This window comes from Lepisosteus platostomus, chromosome 5 (assembly GCF_059453375.1).
Source record: "Lepisosteus platostomus isolate fLepPlt1 chromosome 5, fLepPlt1.hap1, whole genome shotgun sequence".
Lineage (NCBI taxonomy): Eukaryota > Metazoa > Chordata > Actinopteri > Semionotiformes > Lepisosteidae > Lepisosteus > Lepisosteus platostomus.
In genome coordinates, this window is record NC_142615.1 from 68,240,363 (window position 1) to 68,264,388 (window position 24,026).

The following is a 24,026-nucleotide window of genomic DNA, read 5'->3' on the forward strand; positions in this document are numbered from 1 at the left end:
TCTGTGATGAGAACTTTATCATGTAAATAATCTGTGATCTTTCTCTCTGACAGGGGAGGGACCGGCTGATTCCCATGAGGCACCACAGCGTCTCTCGGAGATCAGGATCGTGCTGCTGGGCCAGAGATGGTCTGAAAAGAGCTCAGCAGGAAACACCATCCTGGGCAGAGAGGAGTTTGACACTGAGGGAGAACCTCAGGAGTGTGTGAAGAGACAGGGTGAAGTAGCTGGGAGGCAGATCACTGTGGTCGACACTCCAGGGTTCTCCTCTTTTCCATGGATAATAAGGGCACATCCACAGCGTGTCAGAGGGGAGGTTGTGCGCAGTGTGTCTCTGTGTCCCCCAGGACCCCACGCTCTCCTCCTGGTGATTAATGTGAACTCATACACAGACTGGAGATCAGTGAAGGAATATCTGGAGCTCCTCAGTGAGAGAGTCTGGAGACACACAATAGTGCTGTTCACCTGGGGGGACAGACTGAGAGACATAACCATTGAGCAGCACATTGAGAGAGAAGGGAAGAAGCTCCAGTATCTGGTGGAGAAGTGTGGGAACAGGTATCATGTTCTCAACAACAAGAACAGGGGAGACCGCACTCAGGTCACAGAGCTGCTGGAGAAGATAGAGGACATGGTGGCAGGAAACTATGGGCTCTACTTCACCACTGACATTGAACAACTGTACACTGAACTGGAGACATACAATAGAGAGACAGAGGAGCTGAGACAGAGGGAGGAGGAGAGACAGAGAGAGACAGAGGAGCTGAGACAGAGTTTGGAGGAGAGACAGAGAGAGACAGGAGCTGAGACAGAGGTTGGAGGAGGAGAGACAGAGAGAGACAGAGGAGCTGAGACAGAGGTTGGAGGAGAGACAGAGAGAGACGGAGGAGCTGAGACAGAGAGAGACGGGGGAGCTGAGACAGAGGTTGGAGGAGAGCCAGAGAGAGAGAGAGGAGCTGAGACAGAGGTTGGAGGAGGAGAAACAGAGAGAGACAGAGGAGCTGAGACAGAGGGAGGAGGAGAGACAGAGAGAGACAGAGGAGCTGAGACAGAGGGAGGAGGAGAGACAGAGAGAGACGGAGGAGCTGAGACAGAGGGAGGAGGAGAGACAGAGAGAGACAGAGGAGCTGAGACAGAAGTTGGAGGAGAGACAGAAAGAGACAGAGGAGCTGAGACAGAGGGAGGAGGAGGAGTGGAGCAGGAGAGAAGAGGAGCTGAAGGAGAAGATGAGAAAGACACTGGAGGAAGAGGAGCTGGAGAAAGAGACAGAGGAGCCCAGACTGCCTGTCAAGAGGAGGAACAGTAAAGGTGTTGAACCTCCCAACAGTGAGTGTGATTGGTGCTGTATTACTGAGTCACTGATCTTAGTGCTCATCAGACTGAGAGATTCAACCATCTTGTGTCCTGTTAGGAATTAAAATCATACTGTGCTCCGCTCTGTACTGCGTTACTAACACAGTGGCACACAGATCTGTGTCTGTTTAAATCCTCTGTGCTGTAATTGAACTGTTTTCTCTCAGGGAGATTAGATTTAGTCCATCACACAGCAGCTCAGAGACAGGAGCTGATTTACTTTCACTTTCTCTTGTCAGCGATCAGAGATCTATCAAACTGTTTGGAATTTAATAAACATTTAATAAACATGTTCCTGGTTTTACTGTTTTTATATAAAAATGTTTATGTAAAAAATCACTGACGAGGTATTAGGTTCTTTTTCACCAATAGTATTTTCATGAGTGTTAATGACAGCAGCAGACTTGATCAGACATGGTTTTTACCTGTGTGTTTCTCAGAGGCAGTTTTCACTGTTCTGTCTATAACAACACGGAGCTGTTTTCCACACAATGACAACAGAAGACAGGACACAGAGAAGAGTATTTAGTAGTTAAAATGATCAGAAGATCAAATCTGGCTGTTTCTTCAAGGAAGCCAGAGTATCTCATCTCTGTACTCAAGCTGCACCTCCAGTTGTGCCCAGAAAATCATCTCCGACCCCTCTCCCCCAGCTCATCATCTCTTTCAGCTTCATGCTTCTGGAAGATGTTTCAGATCCTCCCAATCAAGGACGGTCTGATTCAACCTCAGACTCCTCCCCTCTGCCATGCGACCTCTGAATTCACCTTGAACTCTGACTTCCTTGTATAATTTATTGTTTAACATGGAAAGTTGTTTACATATGTGCTGTATGTGACAATGTTTGTCTTCTGTTCTATGTAAATTTGTACTGTATATGTTGTATGTGTGACTCATCTGTGTTGTTTGCTGTACTATTAGCAAATTCCACCAACTATTGGCAATAAAGAATAATCTAATCAACTTCAAAAACGTTTTCACTTTCACAGTCTTGTCACAGGTCAGTACTATCGAGGTCACGTCATGCTGTTCTAGAAGAACTTTACAAAAATCGTTCAATTGGTGCAAAACCTAACAGATTATAGCCGTATTTCATTGTTTTAAATTAATTGATTACTAATGGCAAGAGTGATTAATACATCAACAGATTCTATATAGCTGCACATGTCCAACAATAAAATCGACTCTTGATTTTCAGCAGATCTCATTTGAAGTAATAATTAAAAAAAAAAACTATTTTATATAGCACCTTTAAAGGTGTCTTCTCAAAGCGATTTACAGAATGACAACAACAATGTCCTTAGTGTGTGTGAGAGTAGGGGTGTGACCCCAGTGTCCCGACTGCTGGTCAGTACAGATCAGGACACTGTGTGTGAGAGTAGGGGTGTGGACCCCAGTGTCCCGACTGCTGGTCAGTACAGATCAGGACACTGTGTGTGAGAGTAGGGGTGTGACCCCAGTGTCCCGACTGCTGGTCAGTACAGATCAGGACACTGTGTGTGAGAGTAGGGGTGTGGACCCCAGTGTCCCGACTGCTGGTCAGTACAGATCAGGACACTGTGTGTGAGAGTAGGGGTGTGGACCCCAGTGTCCCGACTGCTGGTCAGTACAGATCAGGACGCTGTGTGTGAGAGTAGGGGTGTGACCCCAGTGTCCCGACTGCTGGTCAGGGGTGCTGCTTAGTCGGGGTTCGGTCTGTACTCCCCAAATTCCCTCTTCTCAGTTGTTTGCAGGTGGGATGAAGTGGGGTCCCTGACTGTAAAGTGCTTTGGAGATCCTTTTAGATCAACTTTCCAGAACCCCAAACAAGAGAGTTTGCTTATGAAAAACAATTTTAAAAGTATTTTTAAATTCCTAAGTGATGAGATATACCAGAAACGTTCATATCAGGCGGTGCCCAAGACTTCATTCTGCCCTGGTGAGTTAATCATTAACTGAACCCGGGGCCACTGAGAGGACAAAGTCCTGCCCTTGAGAGAGGGAAGGGCAGGACTTTGAACAGTAACCTGGGGAAGGTATTCTGCAGTATCCTGAACACACGAATACTGGCCTTCCTTACCGAACACAGTGTCCTGAGCAAGAGTCAGATAGGTTTCTTGCCAGATCACCGCACATCTGATCACATTTACACCCTACACACACTGATAGACAAACACGTCCACCAAAAACACAAAAGAAAAAGTTTTGCCTGCTTTGTCGATTTCAAAAAAGCATTTGACTTGATTTGGCACGAGAGATTGTTTTACAAACTACTCCAAAGTGGCATAGGGGGCAAAGTGTACGACATAATTAGATCAATGTATTCAGAGAGCAAATGTGCAGTGAAAATTGGAAACAAAAGGACTAAATTCTTCATCCAAGGCCGCAGGGTGAGACGGGGCTGCAGCCTGAGCCCAACACTGTTCAATATCTATATCAACGAATTAGCAGGAATGTTGGAGCAGTCTGCAGCTCCTGGTCTCACACTACACGACACAGAAATCAAGTTCCTCCTCTACGCAGATGACCTGGTCCTGCTGTCGCCCACAGAACAGGGGCTGCAGCAGAACCTGGCACTGCTGGAGCAGTACTGTCAGACCTGGGCACTGACAGTCAATCTGGACAAGACCAGAGTTATGGTTTTCCAGAAGAAAGCCAGACCTCAGGGAAACAGGTACAAATTCACACTGAACAACAACACATTGGAGCACACATCCAGCTACACATATCTCGGTCTCACCATCAGCTCTTCCGGGAGTTTTGACCTGGCAGTGAAGGCACTGAGGGAGAAGGCACTCAGGGCTTTCTACGCAATAAGGAGGCTCTTCAACATCAACCCACCAACAAGAATCTGACTCCAAATATTTGAAAGTGTAATCCAACCGATTGCCCTATACGGCAGTGAAGTGTGGGGTCCCTCACAGATCAGGAGTACACCCAATGGGACAAACACCCCACAGAAACTCTGCACATGGAGATCTGTAGAATCATCCTCCGTGTGCAGAGAAAAACTCCTAACAATGGGTGCAGGGCCGAATTAGGCCAGTACCCACTATTGATAAACATACAGAAAAGAATATTAAATAATAATAATAATAATTGCTTACACTTATATAGCGCTTTTCTGGACACTCCACTCAAAGCGCTTTACAGGTAATGGGGACTCCCCCCCACCACCACCAATGTGCAGCCCCACCTGGATGATGCGACGGCAGCCATAGTGCGCCAGAACGCTCACCACACATCAGCTATCAGTGGGGAGGAGAGCAGAGTAATGTAGCCAATTCATAGAGGGGGATTATTAGGAGGCCATGATTAGTAAGGGCCAATTGGAAATTTGGCCAGGACACCGGGGTACACCCCTACTCTTTTCGAGAAGCGCCCTGGGATTTTTAATGACCACAGAGAGTCAGGACCTCGGTTTTACGTCTCATCTGAAGGACGGCGCCTGTTTACAGTATAGTGTCCCCATCACTATACTGGGGCATTAGGACCCACATGGACCACAGGGTGAGCGCCCCCTGCTGGCCCCACTAACACCTCTTCCAGCAGCAACCTTAGTCTTTCCCAGGAGGTCTCCCATCCAGGTACTGACCAGGCTCACACCTGCTTAGCTTCAGTGGGTTGCCAGTTGTGAGTTGCAGGGTGATATGGCTACTTTAATACATATTAAAGTATTGGCTACACCTAAAAAACAGCGACCAAAATTCCTACCACCACAAAGCCCTGCTGAGCCAAGAGCTGAGCCCAAAACAGAGCCAGCTGGTCCTGAGGCTCACCGATCTGAGCCACACCGACACTAACCAGCCTCAGGACAGCACTGCTAGAGCACCACAACCCAGACTCAAGCACATAACAGCACAGATCAAACAGCTATATCTCACACACTGGGACACACACACAAACAACATAAACTGGAATGCTACAGAACCCTAAACAGACAATACACACTAGCTGAACATTTGACCAAAATAAAAAATAACAAACAGAAACAGACCCTGACGAAGTACAGGCTCAGTGACCACAACCTGGCCATAGAAACTGGGCGACACAGGCAGACCTGGCTGCCCAGAGAGGACAGGCTGTGCTCCCACTGCCAGCAGGGAGAAATAGAGACAGAGGTGCACTTCCTACTGCACTGTGACAGATACTCTGGGATTAGAGAAACATTCTTCCCGAAATTCAGAAATCTAATCCCAGAGTTCCCACACCTGCCAGAGTCACAACGGGTCCCAATCTTACTGGGAGAGGGAGGAGGGAACTCAGTTGATCTGGCAGCCCAGTATGTGATCTCCTGTCACAGCCTGAGGAACAGTGAGTCTGTCTCCCAATAATGCACCAGCCGCCAACAGTATGTCGATATTATATAATATGTCTTTGTTGTAAATATCTGTAATATGTCTGTAGATTTAATTTTACTTCTATTTTTTGTTTTGTTCCATGTTAATTTTATTATTTTTATTTGCTTTGGCAACACTGATTGTACCCATCGGTCATGCTAATAAAGCACCTTGAACAGGAGAGAGAGAGACAGATACAGGTACTCCTGGCCAGGTGTGGCTGTTACCTGCTTGCCCTGGTCTCTGAAGAACTCTCCAGCGTTCTCGATCACCAGCTCATCTGTCATGGAGGCGTAGGGCTGCTCCTTACACAGCCTCAGCATCTCCCAGAGGGTCACCCCGAACGCCCACACATCGCTGGCCGTGGTGAACTTCCCCTGGGGACACAGACACACGGGGTCACCCCCAACACCCCCACACAGAGACACACAGGGTCGCCCTGAACGCACCCACACACAGACAGACACTCAGGGTCACCCCCACACACACACAGACACACTGAGTCACCCCCAACACCCCCACACACACACAGTCACACAGAGTCACCCTGAAGGCACCCACACACACACAGACACACAGGGTCACCCCCAACACCCCCACACAGAGACACACAGGGTTGCCCCAACACACAGACAGACACACAGGGTCACCCTGAATGCCCCCACAAACAGATGCACATGGTCACCCCCACACACAGACAGACACTCAGGGTCACCCCCACACACACACAGACACACTGAGTCACCCCCAACACCCCCACACAGAGAAACACAGGGTTACCCAAACACATACACAGACACACAGGGTCGCCCTGAACGCACCCACACACAGACAGACACTCAGGGTCACCCCCACACACACACAGACACACAGGGTCACCCCCAACACCCCCACACAGAGACACACAGGGTTGCCCCAACACACAGACAGACACACAGGGTCACCCTGAATGCCCCCACAAACAGATGCACATGGTCGCCCCCACACACAGACACACAGGGTCACCCCCAACACCCCCACACACACACAGACACACAGGGTCACACTGAACGCCCACACACACACAGATGCACAGGGTCACCCTGAACGCCCCCACATCGGAGGGTACCCCTAATTCTCAGGCGATGCTGTAGCAGGAGGTCACCCCAGCAGCAGTGACCCCAGTCCGGGGGCGTGGGGGACCCCGACGGGAGACGTACCATGAGGATGCAATCCCAGGCCATCCAGCGGATGGGCAGCACCGCGCGGCCCTGGATGCGGTAGTAGTCGCCGGCGTACAGGTTGCGGCTCATGCCGAAGTCGGCGATCTTGATGGCGCCGCCCTCCCCCACCAGGCAGTTCCGGGTCGCCAGGTCCCGGTGCACAAAGTTCAGGGAGGCCAGGAACTTCATCCCAGAGGAGATCTGGCAGGCCATGGAGATCAGAGAGGTGTAGCTGGAGAGAGACACATCTTATATTAACACTGAGAGAGAGAGGGGTTCATACAGACACACTGACTGGACACTCCAGTACATGAACACTGCACTGAGAGAGAGAGGGGTTCATACAGACACACTGACTGGACACTCCAGTACATGAACACTGCACTGAGAGAGAGAGGTTCATACACACACACTGACTGGACACTCCAGTACATGAACACTGCACTGAGAGAGAGAGGGGTTCATACAGACACACTGACTGGACACTCCAGTACATGAACACTGCACTGAGAGAGAGAGAGGGGTTCATACAGACACACTGACTGGACACTCCAGTACATGAACACTGCACTGAGAGAGAGAGGGGTTCATACACACACACTGACTGGACACACTCCAGTACATGAACACTGCACTGAGAGAGAGAGGGGTTCATACAGACACACTGACTGGACACTCCAGTACATGAACACTGCACTGAGAGAGAGAGGGGTTCAGACAGACACACTGACTGGACACTCCAGTACATGAACACTGCACTGAGAGAGAGGGGTTCATACAGACACAGTGGGAATGAACTGTGTTCAGTGTGTGATCACAGGGGGACAGTACAGTGTTCGGTGTGTCCTCAGCGGGGGACAGTACTGTGTTTAGCGTGTCATCACAGTGGGACAGTACTGTGATCAGAGTGGGACGCTAGTGTTCAGTGTGTCATCAGAGGGGGACAGTACTGTGTTCAGTGTGTCATCAGAGGGGGACAGTACTGTGTTCGGTGTGTGATCCCAGTGCCACAGTACTGTGTTCGGTGAGTGATCACAGTGCGACCGACAGTACTGTGTTCAGTGAGTGATCACAGTGCGACAGTACTGTGTTCAGTGTGGCATCTGAGAGGCACAGTTCTGTGTTCAGTGTGGCATCTGAGAGGCACAGTTCTGTGTTCGGTGTGGCATCTGAGAGGCACAGTTCTGTGTTCATTGTGTCATCAGTGAGACAGTACTGTGTTCGGTGTGTGATCCCAGTGGCACAGTACTGTGTTTGGTGTGTGATCCCAGTGGGACAGGACTGTGTTCGGTGTGTGATCACAGTGGGACAGTACAGTGTTCGATGTGTGATCAGAGTGGCACAGTAGTGTGTTCAGTGAGTAATCACAGTAGGACAGTACTGTGTTCAGTGTGTAACTACAGCAGGACAGTACTGTGCTCAGTGTGTGATCAGAGTGGGACGCTAGTGCTCAGTGTGTGATCAGAGTGTGTTCACTGTGTGATCACAGTGCGACAGTAGTGTGTTGAGTGTGTGATCATAGAGGGGCGCTAGTGTTCAGTGAGAAATAATAAATAATAAAGTAAATAATAACGACGTAACGTGGTTTTCGGCACGTCTACCTAGGCTGCAGCTACTCCTGCATTATGTTTCATGTAAAAGTCTTAGCTTAGATTTTGTTTGCAAAAGACAAGCAAAATCTTTAAATGCAAGTGACAAAAACTAGACACAACCGCAGTCCATACGAGGCCCCCTGCTACACTTTCACTGTTAATTCATTAAAGCCCATATTATCTGTGCTTTCCCTCACGATAAACAACTGCACCTGAATTGACACATCTCTTCTTGCTGAGTCCTTCGCACAACAAACGAAATTTCTCACCGGTCAGAGACAACAATTCTAGTGGAGCATATCCTGTCTTTGACAGGACTTGTAGTGTTTTTAGAGAAACCAACAAGGTCAGTTCTATTCCTTGTGTTTATCACCGTCGGAAATTACTCTCCAGTCAGCTGATTTGTACACCGTGTGTGCAGTTCTTGTGTGAAGGAGATTGTTACTGGTCTTAGTAGTATTATTAGTAGTGTTATTACTATTAGTAGTAGTATTAGTATTATTAGTATTAGTATTATCATTGTTATCAGTAGTATTAGTATTGTTAGTGTTATTATTAGTAGTATTAGTATCATCAGTAGTAGTAGTAGTAGTAGTATTAGTAGTAGTATTAGTGTTGTCAGTAGTAGTAGCAGTAGTATTATTAGTATTATTAGTAATAGTAGTATTAGTAGTGTTAGTAGTAGTACTGTTGTTATCAGTAGTAGTATTAGTGTTAGTAGTAGTACTGTTGTTATCAGCGGTAGTATTAGTAGTGTTAGTAGTAGTACTATTGTTATCAGTAGTAGTATTATTATCAGTAGTTCCTCCCGGGGAGCAGCGGCCTGTTTGTTCCTAGAAACAAACACAGTTCTCTGAACCCTCGAGCGCCACGCGGCAGCAGTGAATCGGCGGAAATTCGCACAACCGCTGAGGGTGCCGGCCGTCCCTGCGCGTGTTGTACTCCGACGCGGTGAGTATCGGCTCGGCGTGTCTCGACTGTGTGGTGCCGTGTGTGGGTGCAGGTGTACCTGGAGGGGAGACTGTTGGGAAAACACTGAGGCTGCTGCTGGGAAACACTCTCTGTGGTCATTAACAATCCCAGGGGAGGAAGAGGGGGCGGCGGCCAAGGCGACGAAGACCGTGGAGGTGCTGCTCCTGGTCGGCGTCTCTCAGTACCTCAGAGGCAGCTCCGACCTGTGACCTGTAACCCCCCCCCCCCGCCCCCCTTCTGGGTGGAGTCCGACCGTGACGGGAGAGGCCCTCGAGTCCGGCCCGATACCGATACCCATACCGGCCAGCCGGACCCGAACCCGAGCTCGGACCCGGACCGCTGCCGCCCGGAGAGGGGAGTCCGGGACTCGTGGGCGGAGACGCCCGTGGCGCCTTATCGCTCTGTTTGTTTATTGATTGATTTCCTGCGTGGCTTATTTATTTATCTATCTTATTGACGGAGAGACTCGTGCGTCTTATTGATGGAGAGTATTTCAGTGAGAGCAGAGGTGGTGCTACTCTTCCTTCACCGTGAGGAACTGGAACGGTTCTCCATGATTTGTCGCTGTATAATCGATCGATCGATGACAGCGAGTGAAATGATCGCAGGGTGGGCGGGCAACGGGTGTGACGCGTGTTTCACTCCCTTCTCCCACCCCCACAAAAACAAAACCACCCACGCTCCCCGGCGAGAGACAGAGCCCTGGACTTCCGATTCCTGTTGCTCTCTTGTGTGGGAATGGCAGGCGAGCCCCAGGCGTGGACGTGTTTCTGCGTTGCTCAAGCAGACTCCCACGGACACGCCTGTCAGGTCGCGTGTCGTCTTCATTTTTAACCTTCTTGCGTTCATCGTGAGTGGGGAGGGGGGGCGGTTAAGAGGGGGTCTGTACGCAGAGAGGGGTGGGAGAGGGGAACAAGCCGATACCCTGGCTTCTCTCCAGACAGAGCTGGGGGAGGGGCGAACAAGCCGATGAGCTGCTCAGGTCCGTTATCTCCTGTCTGACTCCTGTCTGCTCTCCTGCTCTCTCTGGCCTGCTGTTTCCCAGATCTGTCTCTCTCCTGAAGCAGTTCAGCTCCGGCCTCTGACTTCTGGTGCCTTGTCTCCCCCTGGCGGGGATAGCGCAGTACTGCAGCGCCTCATTGACTTCATAGATCCAGACGGGTGTGGACCCCAGTGTCCCGACTGCTGGTCAGTACAGATCCAGGACACTGTGTGTGAGAGTAGGGGTGTGGACCCCAGTGTCCAAGGATGCTGGTAAGAGTTGATCTGGGTATTCTGGTGTTTTATTTTGCTCTTACTGATGAACTTGTTCAGTTGGTGATTAACTTTATGAATCCACTAGGTGGCGCCAGAGCAGCGTCACAGCGAGGACAGGAAACCCGCCACCTCACATCAGCAGGAAGAAAAGGAGAGAGAGAGAGAGAGATGGCAGCGTGTAGGAGCTCAGCGCTCAGCCCTGGTGAGTTTTCTCTTGTTCTGCCTGTCAGAGTATCGGTAAGGGAGTCACTGAGGGTCTCTTCTCTGTCACAGAGCACAGCAGCAGCTGGAGAAGTGTCTTCCTGTCTGCTGAGAGTGTGTTCTGTCTGTCAGACACACAGGCTCTGAACTAGGAGAGAGACAGGAACTGTTTTACTTTCACTTTCTCTTGTCAGGGATCAGAGGTCGGTACTGTAAACTCAAGCTGTTTGGAATGTACTAAATATTTTAATAAGGTGTTTATTTAAGGTGAAATGATTAATGTTAAACCTGACTGTGTGCTGATGGTATTGGATTCACACTGTTAGTATTCATGATGCTCAGACACGCTCAGATATGAACATTTCTTGTTTGTTGCTCAGGGGCCATGTTTATTGTACAGCTGATAATACCAGAGAGGAATCAGTACAGATGAACAACAGAGGAATTTGTTTGGCCCATAATTAGTAGTGATTCCAGGTTCTCGTGCAGCTGTTTCTCCTGTCCTAACTGGGCAGCTTGTTCCATCCCTTAACCCCTCTCTGTACAGTAGAGCCCCATGTCCTGACTGGAGGAGCTCATCCAGCTGTGTCTGGAGAGAAGCCAGGGTATCATCTTCAACAACAGGGCTGGGCAGCTTGTTCCCCTCTCCCACCCCCTCTGTGTACAGTAGAGCCTCCCACTCCTGATTTTAAGTCTTAGTGTTGCTTTGAGCCTCAGTGTTAATTCTGAGGAACTTTGAGGTGTCAATATCTAACTGGTCTTTAATGATGACTGACTGTCACTGAGGATGTTGAATATTTTGTATATATATTTATGGTTCACTATCTTCACCCTGTCAGTGTGGGACACTCCCTTCAGATGAAAGAGACTCAGTTCCTCCAGCTTGTCAGTTTCACTGTTTTTAAACTAACATCATGCTAGTTCTCTTCAGTGTGGATCACAGTAGATAGTTTCTAAGCAGTTTGAAACTATACAACACACAGATTTCCCAGCCAGGTGGCTGAGTCCCAAACATTTCTTTATGAAATGTGACATTTTAGACTCACTACTGAAGAATCAGGATGGACTGAATGATTTTACAGTTTCTTACATTTATTTTAAAATAAGGTGGTATAAAGGTTCATTCTGAACACAGGAGTCCCATATGTGTCTGAACTGCCATTGGACACTCAGAGTGTTAGTGGGACTCTACAGGGCCCTCCAGAAGTATTGGCACCCTTGGTAAAGATGAGCAAGGAAGACATTGGAAAAAATGTCTGTGTTGTTTATCAGATGAGAGAAATCTGACCTTCCAGTGAGGTTAAATTATTCTAAGAAACTATTGAGAGAACAGTTAAAATAAACAAATATTTAATATAAATTGTAAGAATACAGAATAAGAATGTTGTAAGAATACAGTCTGATTAACATTAACAGAACATTTTTGTATACCACAGAGAATACACAGAAAAATAATCTCAATAATCTGTGATTTTCCTCTCTCACAGGGCAGGGACAATAGGAAAGATATAGAGACGTTTTTATCATAAATTTTAAATGGGATGAAGAGTGAAGATATCTGTGATGAGAACTTTATCATGTAAATAATCTGTGATCTTTCTCTCTGACAGGGGAGGGACAGGCAGATTCCCATGAGGCACCACAGCGTCTCTCAGAGATCAGGATCGTGCTGCTGGGCCAGAGATTGTCTGAGAAGAGCTCAGCAGGAAACACCATCCTGGGCAGAGAGGAGTTTGACACTAAGAGAGTAAATGAGGAGTGTGTGAAGAGACAGGGTGAAGTAGCTGGGAGGCAGATCACTGTGGTCAACACTCCAGGCTGGGATATGTGGCTGAGGAGGAATGATCCACAGCAGACCAGACAGGAGGTTGTGTGTAGTGTGTCTCTGTGTCCCCCAGGACCCCACGCTCTCCTCCTGGTGATTGATCTGGACTTATTCACGGACTGGAGATCAGTAAAGGATCTGGAGCTTCTCAGTGAGAGAGTGTGGAGACACACAATAGTACTGTTCACCTGGGGGGACAGACTGAGAGACACAACCATTGAGAGAAGAAGGAAGGAGCTCCAGTGTCTGGTGGAGAAGTGTGGGAACAGGTATCATGTTCTCAACAACAAGAACAGGGGCGACCGCACTCAGGTCACAGAGCTGCTGAAACTATGGGCTGTACTTCACCACTGACATCAAAGAAATAAACACTGAACTGGGGGGACACACTGAGAGACAGAACCATTGAGCAGCACATTGAGAGAGGAGAGAAGAAGCTCCAGTGGCTGGTGGAGAAGTGTGGGAACAGGTATCATGTTCTCAACGACAAGAACAGGGGCGGCACTCAGGTCACAGAGCTGCTAGAGAAGATAGAGGACATGGTGGCAGGAAACTATGGGCTGTACTTCACTACTGACATTGACCAAGTATACACTGAACTGGAGACATACAATAGAGAGATAGAGAAGCTGAGACAGAGGTTGGAGGAGAGACAGAGAGAGACAGAGGAGCTGAGACAGAGGGAGGAGGAGAGACAGAGAGAGACAGAGGAGCTGAGACAGAGGGAGGAGGAGAGACAGAGAGAGACGGAGGAGCTGAGACAGAGGTTGGAGGAGAGACAGAGAGAGACAGAGGAGCTGAGACAGAAGTATGAAAGAAGGGAGAGAGAGAGAGAAGAGGAGCTCAGACAGAGGTTGGAGGAGGAGTGGAGCAGGAGAGAAGAGGAGCTGAAGGAGAAGATAAGAAAGACACTGGAGGAAGAGGAGCTGGAGAAAGAGACAGAGGAGCCCAGACTGCCTGTCAAGAGGAGGAACAGTTTGGACATCAACCCTCCCCTCAGTGAGTGTGATTGATGCTGTATTACTGAGTCACTGATCTTACTGCTCATCAGACTGAGAGATTCAACCATCTTGTGTCCTGTTAGGAATTAAAATCATACTGTGCTCCGCTCTGTACTGCGTTACTAACACAGTGGCACACAGATCTGTGTCTGTTTAAATCCTCTGTGCTGTAATTGAACTGTTTTCTCTCAGGGAGATTAGATTTAATCCATCACACAACAGCTCAGTCTCTGTAATCTGTTCCTCAAGACTGTCGGACCAACACTCAATCAATCAAGGTTTATTGATCGATGCACGAACAGTACAGCACACAGCGGTGTTTTCAGCATTGAAATCTGCGAGCTTGTTAAAGGCTCGTTAAGAGGGATGGAAGAGTTGGAGGACAGGAATTTATAGGGGTTAACATTGGGATACAACAGATTACACAATTGCAATTCACAGATTGTGTGGAAGTAACACAAGGATAGGAGGTATGGAGGTGTCCTGACAGTAGTAGGCTACAGGGTAGGAGGTATTTAGGTGTCCTGACAGTAGTAGGGTACAGGGTAGGAGGTATTTAGGTGTCCTGACAGTAGTAGGGGACAGGGTAGGAGGTATTTAGGTGTCCTGACAGTAGTAGGGTACAGGGAAGGAGGTATTTAGTGCTCTTCGTAGGTGTCCTGAGAGTGCCAGTGCCCCCTGTCAGTTCAAGGAGGTAACTGCAGGTGTCTGCTGTGGTTGGCTGTTCAGCAGTCTTACTGCCTGGGGGAAGAAGCTGTTCTGACACCTGGTGGTCTTGGTCTGATACTTCAGTACCGTTTTCCAGATGGTAGTAGAGAGAGCAAGTTGTGTTTAGGGTGACTGGGGTTCCTGAGGATGGACCTGGCCTTCTTGAGGCATTAACACAGTAGATATCACCTGTGTGTTCAGTAGCGCAGCCGGTAGTGTTCTGAGCCAGTGTCACCACCCTCTGGAGGACCCTGAGCTTGGTGATGAGCCTTGAGGGTACGATGTTGTTGAATGCTGAGCTGTAATCAACAACAACATTCTCACATACGTTTCTCTCTCGTCCAGGTGGGAGAGGGCAGTGTGTAGACCAGGGGCGATGGGCTCCTCAGTTGATCTGTTAGTGTCAAAGGCAGCTCTGAAGTCCAGCAGGACAGGAGTGGGTGAAAGAGCCCATCAGCAGATCATTAGAACCCCAGACAAGAGCTGTTTCTGTACATCAGTCTGAAGGACTCGTCACAGCTTCTCTGCAGATCAGCGAGTCTGTGACTGAACAGCAGCAGCCTGTTGTAGAATCTGTGTCAAACAGGGTGAGATGGAGAATTACTGAACAGAGTGAAATACCAGCAGAATGATTGCACTGGACTGCACTCTCCTAGAGTGCTGTTCTTCACTGGGGTGAAGAGATTATCTCTCCTTCTTCAATTAACGTCCTTCTACACTCTGCCCCTGTAACAGTACAGTACTGCAGCATGACTGTTGTTGCTTGAGGCCAGTATATAAACACAGACTTTTGAGATGAAACTTGAGTCACTTTGAAAAAATAGATCTGACACAAGTGAAAATCATGAGCATCAGGTAAAACTGTAGTTAGTTGATACTCAAGGTTAATTCCCAGATGTTCATTCTGTAAGATTCCTTCATAATGACTTTTAAGTTTTGTCTCTTGAGCAAACTGAACCCTTCTTATCTGTGGAGAGGTTGGTCTCCTCTCTTGTGTCACCTCTCTGATGCTCCTCTCTCTCCTCCTGTTGCAGTGAGTGAAGTCGAACCCAGACTCCAGCCCCACCCCTCTGAGCTGAGACTGGTGCTGCTGGGCAGGACTGGTGCTGGGAAGAGCGCAGCAGGAAACGCCATCCTGGGCTCAGAGGAGTTTCCCTCTGAAGCCAGCAGCTCCGCGGTCACTCAGGAGAGCCGGAAGAGGACAGGACAAGTGTCCGGGAGACGGGTGACTGTGGTGGACACTCCAGACTGGCTCCACGCCGGACTGTCTGAGGGGTACAGGAGACGGGATGTGGGGCTCTGTGTTAACCTGTCTGCCCCGGGACCCCACGCCTTCCTCCTGGTGACCCCGCTGGGCCGATCCTCAGGGGAGGAGAGGAGGACACTGGAGACAGTCCTGGAGATATTCGGGGAGAGGGCCCTGGGACACACCATGGTCCTGTTCACCCACGCTGATGAGCTGACCAGCAGGACGCTGGAGGAGTCTGTGCACACAGGCAGCAGGGAGCTCCAGTGGCTGCTGGAGAAGTGTGGGAACAGGTATCACGCCCTCAACAACAAGGACAGGGGCAGCACTCAGGTCACAGAGCTGCTGGAGAAGATAGAGGAGCTGGTAGCAGGAAACAAGGGCAGCTACTACAGCACTGAGACGTACCAGGAGGCCGAGTCCCAGATCAGACAGAGGCAACTGCAGATCCTGAGGGACAGAGAGGAGAGCAAACAGAGGGAGGAGGAGAGACTGAGGGAGAAGCACCAGAAGGAGCTGCAGAACTTCCTCTGCAGGATGGAGGAGGAGATCCAGACACGAGAGGAGAAGATCAGAGCGCTGGAGGAGAAGATAGCAGAGCTGGAGGAGAGGCTGAGGGAGGAGAGGGATGAGGGGAGGAGGAGAGAGCTGGAGGAGGAGCTGAGGAGAGAGAGAGGGGAGAGAGAGAGGCTGCAGAGAGAGATGGAGGAGGTGAGAGAGGAGCAGGAGAGGGAGAGGAGAGAGAGAGAGGAGACACACAGAAGGGAGATGGAGGAGCTCAGGCAGCACCATGAGGAAAAGGCCAGAGAGGAGGCAGAGAGACACAGAGAGACTCTCCAGCAGGTCAGTGTGTCGACAACACAGTTCACTCCAGCAGGACAGGAGCACAGGAGCTGCAGGAGGGAGATCGAGGAGCTGAGAGAGACAGTAGAGAGATACAGAGAGACAATAGAGAGACAAAACACAGTGATAGACAGACTCACTGTGTGGCATCAGAGACACACAGGAGATACAGGAGAGTGATTGAGGACCACAAGCAGCACATCGAGAAGAAGGTCACAGAAGATGACTGAGACAAGAGCACACACAGCCCGCAGACACACACAGCCCGCAGACACAATGAGCAGACACACACAGCCCACAGACAGGAGATCGAGGAGCTGAGAGAGAGCTGAAGACACTGAGACAGGAGCAGGAGAGGGAGAGGAGGAGCTCAGGCAGTGTTATCGGAGTGACAGAGAGACACAGAGACACTGCCGCAGGTCAGTCACTGATCCACACAGTCTCTCCCAGCGGGAGAGGAAGACCGGATACTTCCTGGACACAGAGTGAGGACTCTACACTGAAACACTGATCTCTTCCTCGTAAGAGATCTGACTCACTGAAAACCAGCCCTTAGTGTCCCATGTGAAGAAAACTCATTTTAACTAATGTTCTATTTTGATCATGTTTGTATTTTGCTATTCTTTGTATATATATACATAAATGTCATGAATGCTTTTGGATATAATTCTGACATTGTATATGTGTGCGTAACAGAATATATTGTAGCATTTACAGGTTCTTCTCAGGACAAAGGACCAGTGGAGACGCGATAAACGAACCAGGCTTTATTCTTTATCAACCACAGAATATACACACACATGACGGAACACGTACACATCTTTAGGGTGGTAATTACTTAATGACTTAACAACAAGCTATACACTTATAAGACACTAGAACTACTATGACATTATTACACAGGTAGGGTCAGCCGCTGGTCATCGTGCTGACCCTCAGACTCTCCCTAGCTACAGCTCCCAGCATGCCCAGCGGTACTATGAGCGCCTAGGGGCGCTTCCTCCTCACAACCGGGCGTTACAGTATGTGTATATGTGTGTAACGCCCTCGCCTGGTGGTGAGGAGGAAGCGCCCCTAGGCGCTCGTAGTACCGCTGGGCATGCTGGGAGTGGTAGCCGGGAAGAGTCTGAGGGTCAGCACGATGACCAGCGGCTGACCCTGCCTGTGTAAATAATGTCCTAGTAATTCTAGTGCCCTGTGTAGTCCTGTAAAAGTAGAGTGTGTTGTTAGGTAATTACCACCCTAAATGTGTGTACGTGTTCGTCAGTCTCCTCATGTGTGTGTAGATCCTGTGTTTGGTTTTGGTGTGGTTGTAAAATAAAGCCAGTGCTTGGTTAATCGCGTCTCCACTGTTCTTTAGTTCTGAGAAAGAACCTGCAAAACGCTACATTGGTGTCAGAAGCGGGCAGAATGAACAACTCGTGGCAGACACTACCCGATTCCATAAAGCGCCGGCTGACGCTGGAAGACGCAGAACCCATCGGCGGCGCACATAGGGAGCCTGAGCAACTCCTGGGTGCGACAGGTGGCCACAGCCCTTACCAGGGCTACCCAGTAGTGGTCCCGCCAGTGGAATTGGGGCGGCCGCCCCGGAGAGAGGATGCCCTCCCTGCCGGAGCCGATCAGCGATTCCCACACCCATCGGCGCGGGTGCGACCAGGTCGCTACGATGGTGAGGCGCCTTGGGAGACCTATAAGGCGCAGTTCCAGCTCGCGGCCCGGACGAATGGCTGGAGCCGGGCGGAGATGGCCGGCCACCTGGCGGCGGCGCTGGAAGGAGCGGCCTGCCAGGTGCTCCTGGACGTCCCGGAGGAGGACAGAGGCGACTACACGGCGCTGGCAGCAGCCCTCCAGCTGCGCTTCGGTGTAGAGGAGGCGCCGGACTTGATGCGGGAGAGGCTGGCCCTGCGGCGGCGCCGACCAGGAGAGCGACTGGGCCCGGTCGCCGCGGATGTCACGTTCCTCGCCCGCCGAGGATACCCAACTTTCCCCCGGGAGGCGCAGCGGGAGATGGCTCTCCAGGCCTTTCTCAAGGCCCTCTCGCCCGAGGAGCTGCGGCGCCACGTGCAGCTGGCCGCGCCAACATCGCTGGAGCAGGCCTTGGCCCTTGCTACACGGGCTGAGGTAGTGTTCGGGGTGACTGGCAGCGCCAGCAGACGCAGTGCGCCCTGCCGGCTGACCGAGGCGGCGACGGAGGAATCCAGCGAGGGGGAAGAGGAGCCAGCCCGTGCAGCGACCGCCGCGGAACAGCCCCGCACGCTGATTTGCGACCGCTGCGGGAAAAGAGGACACCGAGCCCGGGTCTGCCGGGCACCCGAACCTCGCTCTCCCCGATCGGCGTCGGGAAACGGGAACGGGGCGGCTCAGCGCGGGGAAGGCCGCCCTTGAACACCTCAACCCCCGCTCCGGAGAGCGCTGTAAAAACCGGCGCCCCTCACGCCACCGTGGGGCGAGTCGGCTGTAGCCGGGGCCTGTACCTCCACTGCCGGATTGAGGACCAACCCTGCCTGGCCCTACTCGACACCGGTTCGTCAGTGACCCTACTTCGGCCGGGCGTCCTCCCCGACACCGAGGGCACCAACCCCCCAGGATGGGAGGCCTCCAGCCTGCGGCTGAGGACCGTGACGGGACAGCTCGCTGCAGTCCGGGGGAAACGGGTGCTTGCCTTCCGTCTGGGTGCAGCGACGGTGCGCCACCCCTGCTACCTTGCACCCATCCAGGAGGACTGCATTCTGGGGCTGGACCTACTGCAGCGAGTGGGGGCCAGGTTGGACTTGGACCGGCAGGAGTTGGTGTGGCAGGGGGAGCGACTGCACCTGGTGGAGGGCAGGTCCGGCGAAGGCCGAGGGACGCGGGCTTGCCGGAGCCGGGGGAACAAGAGGCAGCGGCGGCGGCGGCGGCGGCGTCAGTCGCCGGGGCAGACCAGGCCTGCGAGCCGGGGAGCGAGCGTGCCGGATCCTGCCCCTGAGTCGGCCGGGGGGCCAGACAAGGCGGCGGCGGGGACCGAGCGTTGCGTGGAAGCGAAGCGTGCCGTTGAGGACCTCTTCCAGCGGAGCTGCGAGGGCCTCGATCAGGACCAGCGGCAGCGGCTCCAGCAGCTACTCGCCCAGAACGAAGACCTCTTTGCGGCGAGGGATGAGGACTGCACCCGCACTGCCCTGGTCCAACACGAGATCAACACCGGCGACGCTCGGCCCATCCGCATCCCACCAGGACGCATGGTCCACGCCAAGCGGACCGCCGCCGAGGAAAAGATCCGGGAGATGGCCGCAGCGGGGGTGATTGAGCCCTCCGCGAGCCCGTGGTCGGCGCCAGCCGTACTGGTTAAAAAAAAAGACGGCTCGTGGAGGTTCTGCGTCAACTACCGCAAGCTGAATGAGGTCACCCGGAAAGATTCCTACCCCCTGCCGAGGATAGATGACGCCCTGGACTACATCACCGGGTCGACCTGGTTCAGCTCCCTGGACCTCCGCTGCGGCTACTGGCAGGTACCGCTTGCTCCCGATGCTCGCCCGAAGACGGCCTTTTCCATCGGCCAGGGCCTCTGGCAGTTTACTGTCATGCCTTTTGGCCTGTGCAATGCCCCGGCGACGTTCGAGAGGCTGATGGAGAGGGTGCTGGCATCGGTCCCGCGGAACCAGTGCGTGTTATATCTGGACGATCTGCTGGTTCATGCACGGAGTTTTGACCAGGCCTTGACGAACCTCCAGGCGGTGCTGGCCTGCATCCGCCGTGTTGGCCTCGTACTATCGGAGGTTCGTCCGGGACTTTGCCAGCATCGCCGCCCCGCTGCACCGCCTCACCGACAAGGGCCGCCGTTTTGACTGGGACTCGGGCTGTGAGACTGCCTTTGGCCGGTTGCGCGAAGCTCTGGTGGGGGCCCCCGTGCTGGCCTACCCCGACCCGCGGTTGCCGTATATTCTCGACACCGACGCGAGTGACTCGGGGGTGGGGGCGGTGTTGGCGCAGGAGGGGCCGGATGGGGAGCGCGTAGTGGCTTACTACAGTCGGGCTCTGACTAGGCCTGAGCGGAACTACTGCGTGACCCGTCGCGAGCTGCTGGCGGTGATGGCGGCGGTCCACCATTTCAGGCCGTACCTGTTCGGGACCCGGTTCCGGTTGAGGACCGACCATGCGTCCCTCACCTGGCTGCTCCACTTTAAGGAGCCAGAGGGACAGATGGCGCGATGGATAGAGATCCTGCAGGAGTACGACTTCACTGTCGTGCACCGTGCGGGGTCTCGCCATCTCAATGCCGACGCTCTCTCGCGGCGCCCCTGCGAGGCCGCGGACTGCCATCACTGCGCCCGGCGGGAGCAGCGTGAGGGGGCTGTCCGCACCGTGGCGGGGGTGAGCGCCGCGGCCACGGCCCGGGAGGGGCCGCTGGGGGTGGGCCTGCCAGACCTGGCGCAGCGTCAGGCAGCTGATCCTGACGTGGGCCCGGTGCTCCGCTGGAGGGCAGCAGGAGTGCGGCCTACACGAGAGGAGCTCGCCCCGCACCCGAAGTCCGTCAAGGCCCTCTGCGCCCTGTGGGAGGCCTTGGAGGTAAAGGACGGGGTGCTGCGCCGGGGGTGGCGGGTACCCTCCAGTGGCGAGGTACGGTGGCAGCTGGTGGTGCCTCGGTCGCTCCGCGGGGCGGTGCTCCGAGCGGTGCACGGCCAACCGGGTGTGGGGCACTTCGGCGGTAAAAAAACCCTGCAGCGTCTCCGAGGCCATTTTTATTGGGGTCTTTGCCACCGGGACGTGGAGCGGTACTGCCGAACGTGTGCGGTGTGCGTGGCGCAGAAGGGTCCCCCCGAGCGCTCTCGGGCCCCCCTCCAACAACACCAGGTGGGGGCTCCTATGGAGCGGGTGGGAGTGGACGTTTTGGGCCCGTTTCCGCGCACCGAGGCCGGGAACCGCTACGTCTTGGTGGCTATGGATTACTTTACGAAGTGGCCGGAGGCCTACGCCCTCCCGGACCAGAGTGCCCCCACGGTGGCCGATGCACTGCTGGAGGGGATGTTTGCCAGGCTGGGGGTGCCGGAGGAGTTACACAGTGACCAGGGGCGTAACTTCGAGTCCCAGGTCTTCGCCAGAGTGTGCCAGCGCCTGGGGATTACTAAGACGCGGACCACCCCGCTGCATCCCCAGAGCGACGGGTTGGTAGAGCGGTTTAATCGGACGCTCGCCACCCAGCTGGCCACCCTGGTGTCCCGGCACCAACGGGACTGGGACCGCCACCTCCCCCTTGCGCTCTGGGCGTATCGGACCGCGGTCCAGGAATCCACCGGGTGCACCCCGGCCTCGCTCATGCTGGGCCGGGAAATGCGAACACCGGTGGACCTGGTCTTCGGCCCGCCGCCCGGAGACGGGTCGGCACCGCCGGCTGGACCGGACTACGAGTGGGACCTGCGGCAGCGGATGCAGCGGGTGCACAGCTTTGCGCGGACCCACCTGACACAGGCGGGGGTCCGGCAGAAGCGGTACTACGACCTGCGCTGCAGGGGGCCTGCCTTCCAGCCCGGGGACTCGGTTTGGGTGTACAACCCGCGGCGCCGCAAAGGCCTCAGCCCTAAGCTGGCGCCGTCGTGGGAGGGGCCCGCTGAGGTACTCGGGGTGGTGGGCGAGGTCTGCTACCGTGTCCGGTTGCGAACACGGGGGAGAGTGGTGGTCCTGCACCGAGACCGCCTGGCCCCCTACCGGGCCCGGGAGGAGGAGCCGTGTGGGGAGGCTCCAGAGGAGCAGCCGGGGCCGGAGCCGGCCGATAGTGGGGCGTCCGTGGATCGCCAGCCGTCACCGCGGCGCAGCGGCCGCTCACGCAGGGTTCCGCAGCAGTTGGCCGAATACGAGTACAGCCTGAGGGGGGTGTTCGACGTCGGCGAGACGCCAGACGCTTCAGGTGGGGGCAGTGTAACGCCCTCGCCTGGTGGTGAGGAGGAAGCGCCCCTAGGCGCTCGTAGTACCGCTGGGCATGCTGGGAGTGGTAGCCGGGAAGAGTCTGAGGGTCAGCACGATGACCAGCGGCTGACCCTGCCTGTGTAAATAATGTCCTAGTAATTCTAGTGCCCTGTGTAGTCCTGTAAAAGTAGAGTGTGTTGTTAGGTAATTACCACCCTAAATGTGTGTACGTGTTCGTCAGTCTCCTCATGTGTGTGTAGATCCTGTGTTTGGTTTTGGTGTGGTTGTAAAATAAAGCCAGTGCTTGGTTAATCGCGTCTCCACTGTTCTTTAGTTCTGAGAAAGAACCTGCAAAACGCTACATGTGTATATGTGTACTTTATTCTCCTGAGCCGATAATCAAAGAGCAGAACCGGCTCGTCCGGCAACTGGGACTTTATATCTCGCAACGGCGACTTACAATCTCAGAATCACGACTTTATTTCTGGTCATTGGGACTTTATATCTCGCAACGGCGATTTACAATCTCAGAATCACGACTTTATTTCTGGTCATTGGGACTTTATATCTCGCAACGGCGATTTACAATCTCAGAATCACGACTTTATTTCTGGTCATTGGGACTTTATATCCCGCAATGGCGATTTATAATCTCAGAATCACGACTTTATTTCTGGTCATTGGGACTTTATATCTCGCAACGGCGACTTACAATCTCAGAATCACGACTTTATTTCTGGTCATTGGGACTTTATGTCTCGCAATTCCGAGTCAGAAAAGTCATAATTTCGAGATCTAAAGCCGAAACGCCGAGAAACCGCGGCGCGTTTTTTTTCTTTCCACTCCCTGGCGGACACGGCTTCCACAGAGGAGGGAGAGAAATTGACTTTTATGTTTTTATATCGACTTTATTCTCCTGAGCCGATCATCAAAGAGCAGAACTGGCGCCAAAACCCGCTTCCGGCTCGTCCTCCGGGTGCCGCTGCGGCGCCGGTTGCTAAGCGACGCTCCGAGCCCGAGCGCTCGAGCTCCTCTCGGGGCGGTTTTATTCCCAGCTGAGGAGCCGCTCCTGTCCTGGAAATCCCGGGAAGGACTGGGACTCCCCTCCTGTGGGCTGGGAGGCTCTTCCCGGGTGTTTCCGCAGACGAGGGGAGTCCTGGTGTCCTGGGAAAAGGCCCCCTGTGCTGCGGGCGTCTCCGAGAGAAACGGGCTGTTTGTGTGGGAAGATGCTCTTTCCTCAGGAGGGGAAGAGCCGAGCGGGAAGGAAATTTCTGGAAGTGCGTCTCCTCTCCGGCTGCTCCAGTCCCAGTGACGGCGACACCGGGACAGGACAGGAGGGACGAGCGGGTCCTCTTTCCCACACGGGGGATTAGTGGGGTTTGTTAGGACACAGGACAGGGAGATAGTGCTTCTAGATAGAGTGCTTCTGTACGGGTAATAATAATAATAATAATAATAATGCTATACGTTATTATTATTATTATTATTATTATTAAGTCATGCTTATTGGTACCCCCCATCAACTTCGTAAAGCCAGTCCTGTAACCCTGTCTGTAGATGGCTCTGTACTAGAGCTTCAATCAAAATTGAAAAACCTTGGGGTGATATTTGATTCTGGCTTAACATT

General features: G+C 52.8%; 4 protein-coding genes across 11 annotated transcripts in view; 2 read left to right on the plus strand and 2 right to left on the minus strand.

Annotated features, from left to right (window-relative positions):
- Positions 1-2,325, plus strand: part of LOC148671879 (GTPase IMAP family member 9-like) — a 35,486-nt gene extending 33,161 nt beyond the window's left edge. The window contains exons 4-5 of the mRNA XM_088632811.1: positions 54-859; positions 968-2,325. Coding sequence (XP_088488937.1) covers positions 54-859; positions 968-1,306 — 1,145 coding nt within the window. The 3' untranslated portion in view covers positions 1,307-2,325. The remainder of the gene's footprint in view (positions 1-53; positions 860-967) is intronic.
- Positions 1-24,026, minus strand: part of LOC148671873 (uncharacterized) — a 641,462-nt gene that overhangs the window by 187,296 nt on the left and 430,140 nt on the right. The gene's annotated exons all lie outside the window — the stretch shown is intronic.
- LOC148671880 (epithelial discoidin domain-containing receptor 1-like) overlaps positions 5,710-24,026 on the minus strand; it is a 34,859-nt gene continuing 16,542 nt past the window's right edge. Inside the window, exons 1-2 of one of the 2 annotated variants that reach the window (XM_088632829.1) lie at positions 6,872-7,128; positions 5,710-6,049 (exon numbers count right to left, since the gene is read on the minus strand). In XM_088632829.1, coding sequence (XP_088488955.1) covers positions 5,831-6,049; positions 6,872-7,087 — 435 coding nt within the window. In that variant the 5' untranslated portion in view covers positions 7,088-7,128 and the 3' untranslated portion in view covers positions 5,710-5,830. Of the gene's footprint in view, positions 6,050-6,871; positions 7,129-24,026 lie in introns of those variants that run through there. The other variant, XM_088632828.1, reaches the window with a different exon arrangement.
- Positions 10,819-24,026, plus strand: part of LOC148671881 (GTPase IMAP family member 8-like) — a 423,522-nt gene continuing 410,314 nt past the window's right edge. The window contains exons 1-4 of the mRNA XM_088632734.1: positions 10,819-10,897; positions 12,507-13,033; positions 13,231-13,720; positions 15,465-17,186. Coding sequence (XP_088488860.1) covers positions 10,864-10,897; positions 12,507-13,033; positions 13,231-13,720; positions 15,465-16,699 — 2,286 coding nt within the window. The 5' untranslated portion in view covers positions 10,819-10,863 and the 3' untranslated portion in view covers positions 16,700-17,186. Of the gene's footprint in view, positions 10,898-12,506; positions 13,034-13,230; positions 13,721-15,464 lie in introns of the transcript that reaches the window.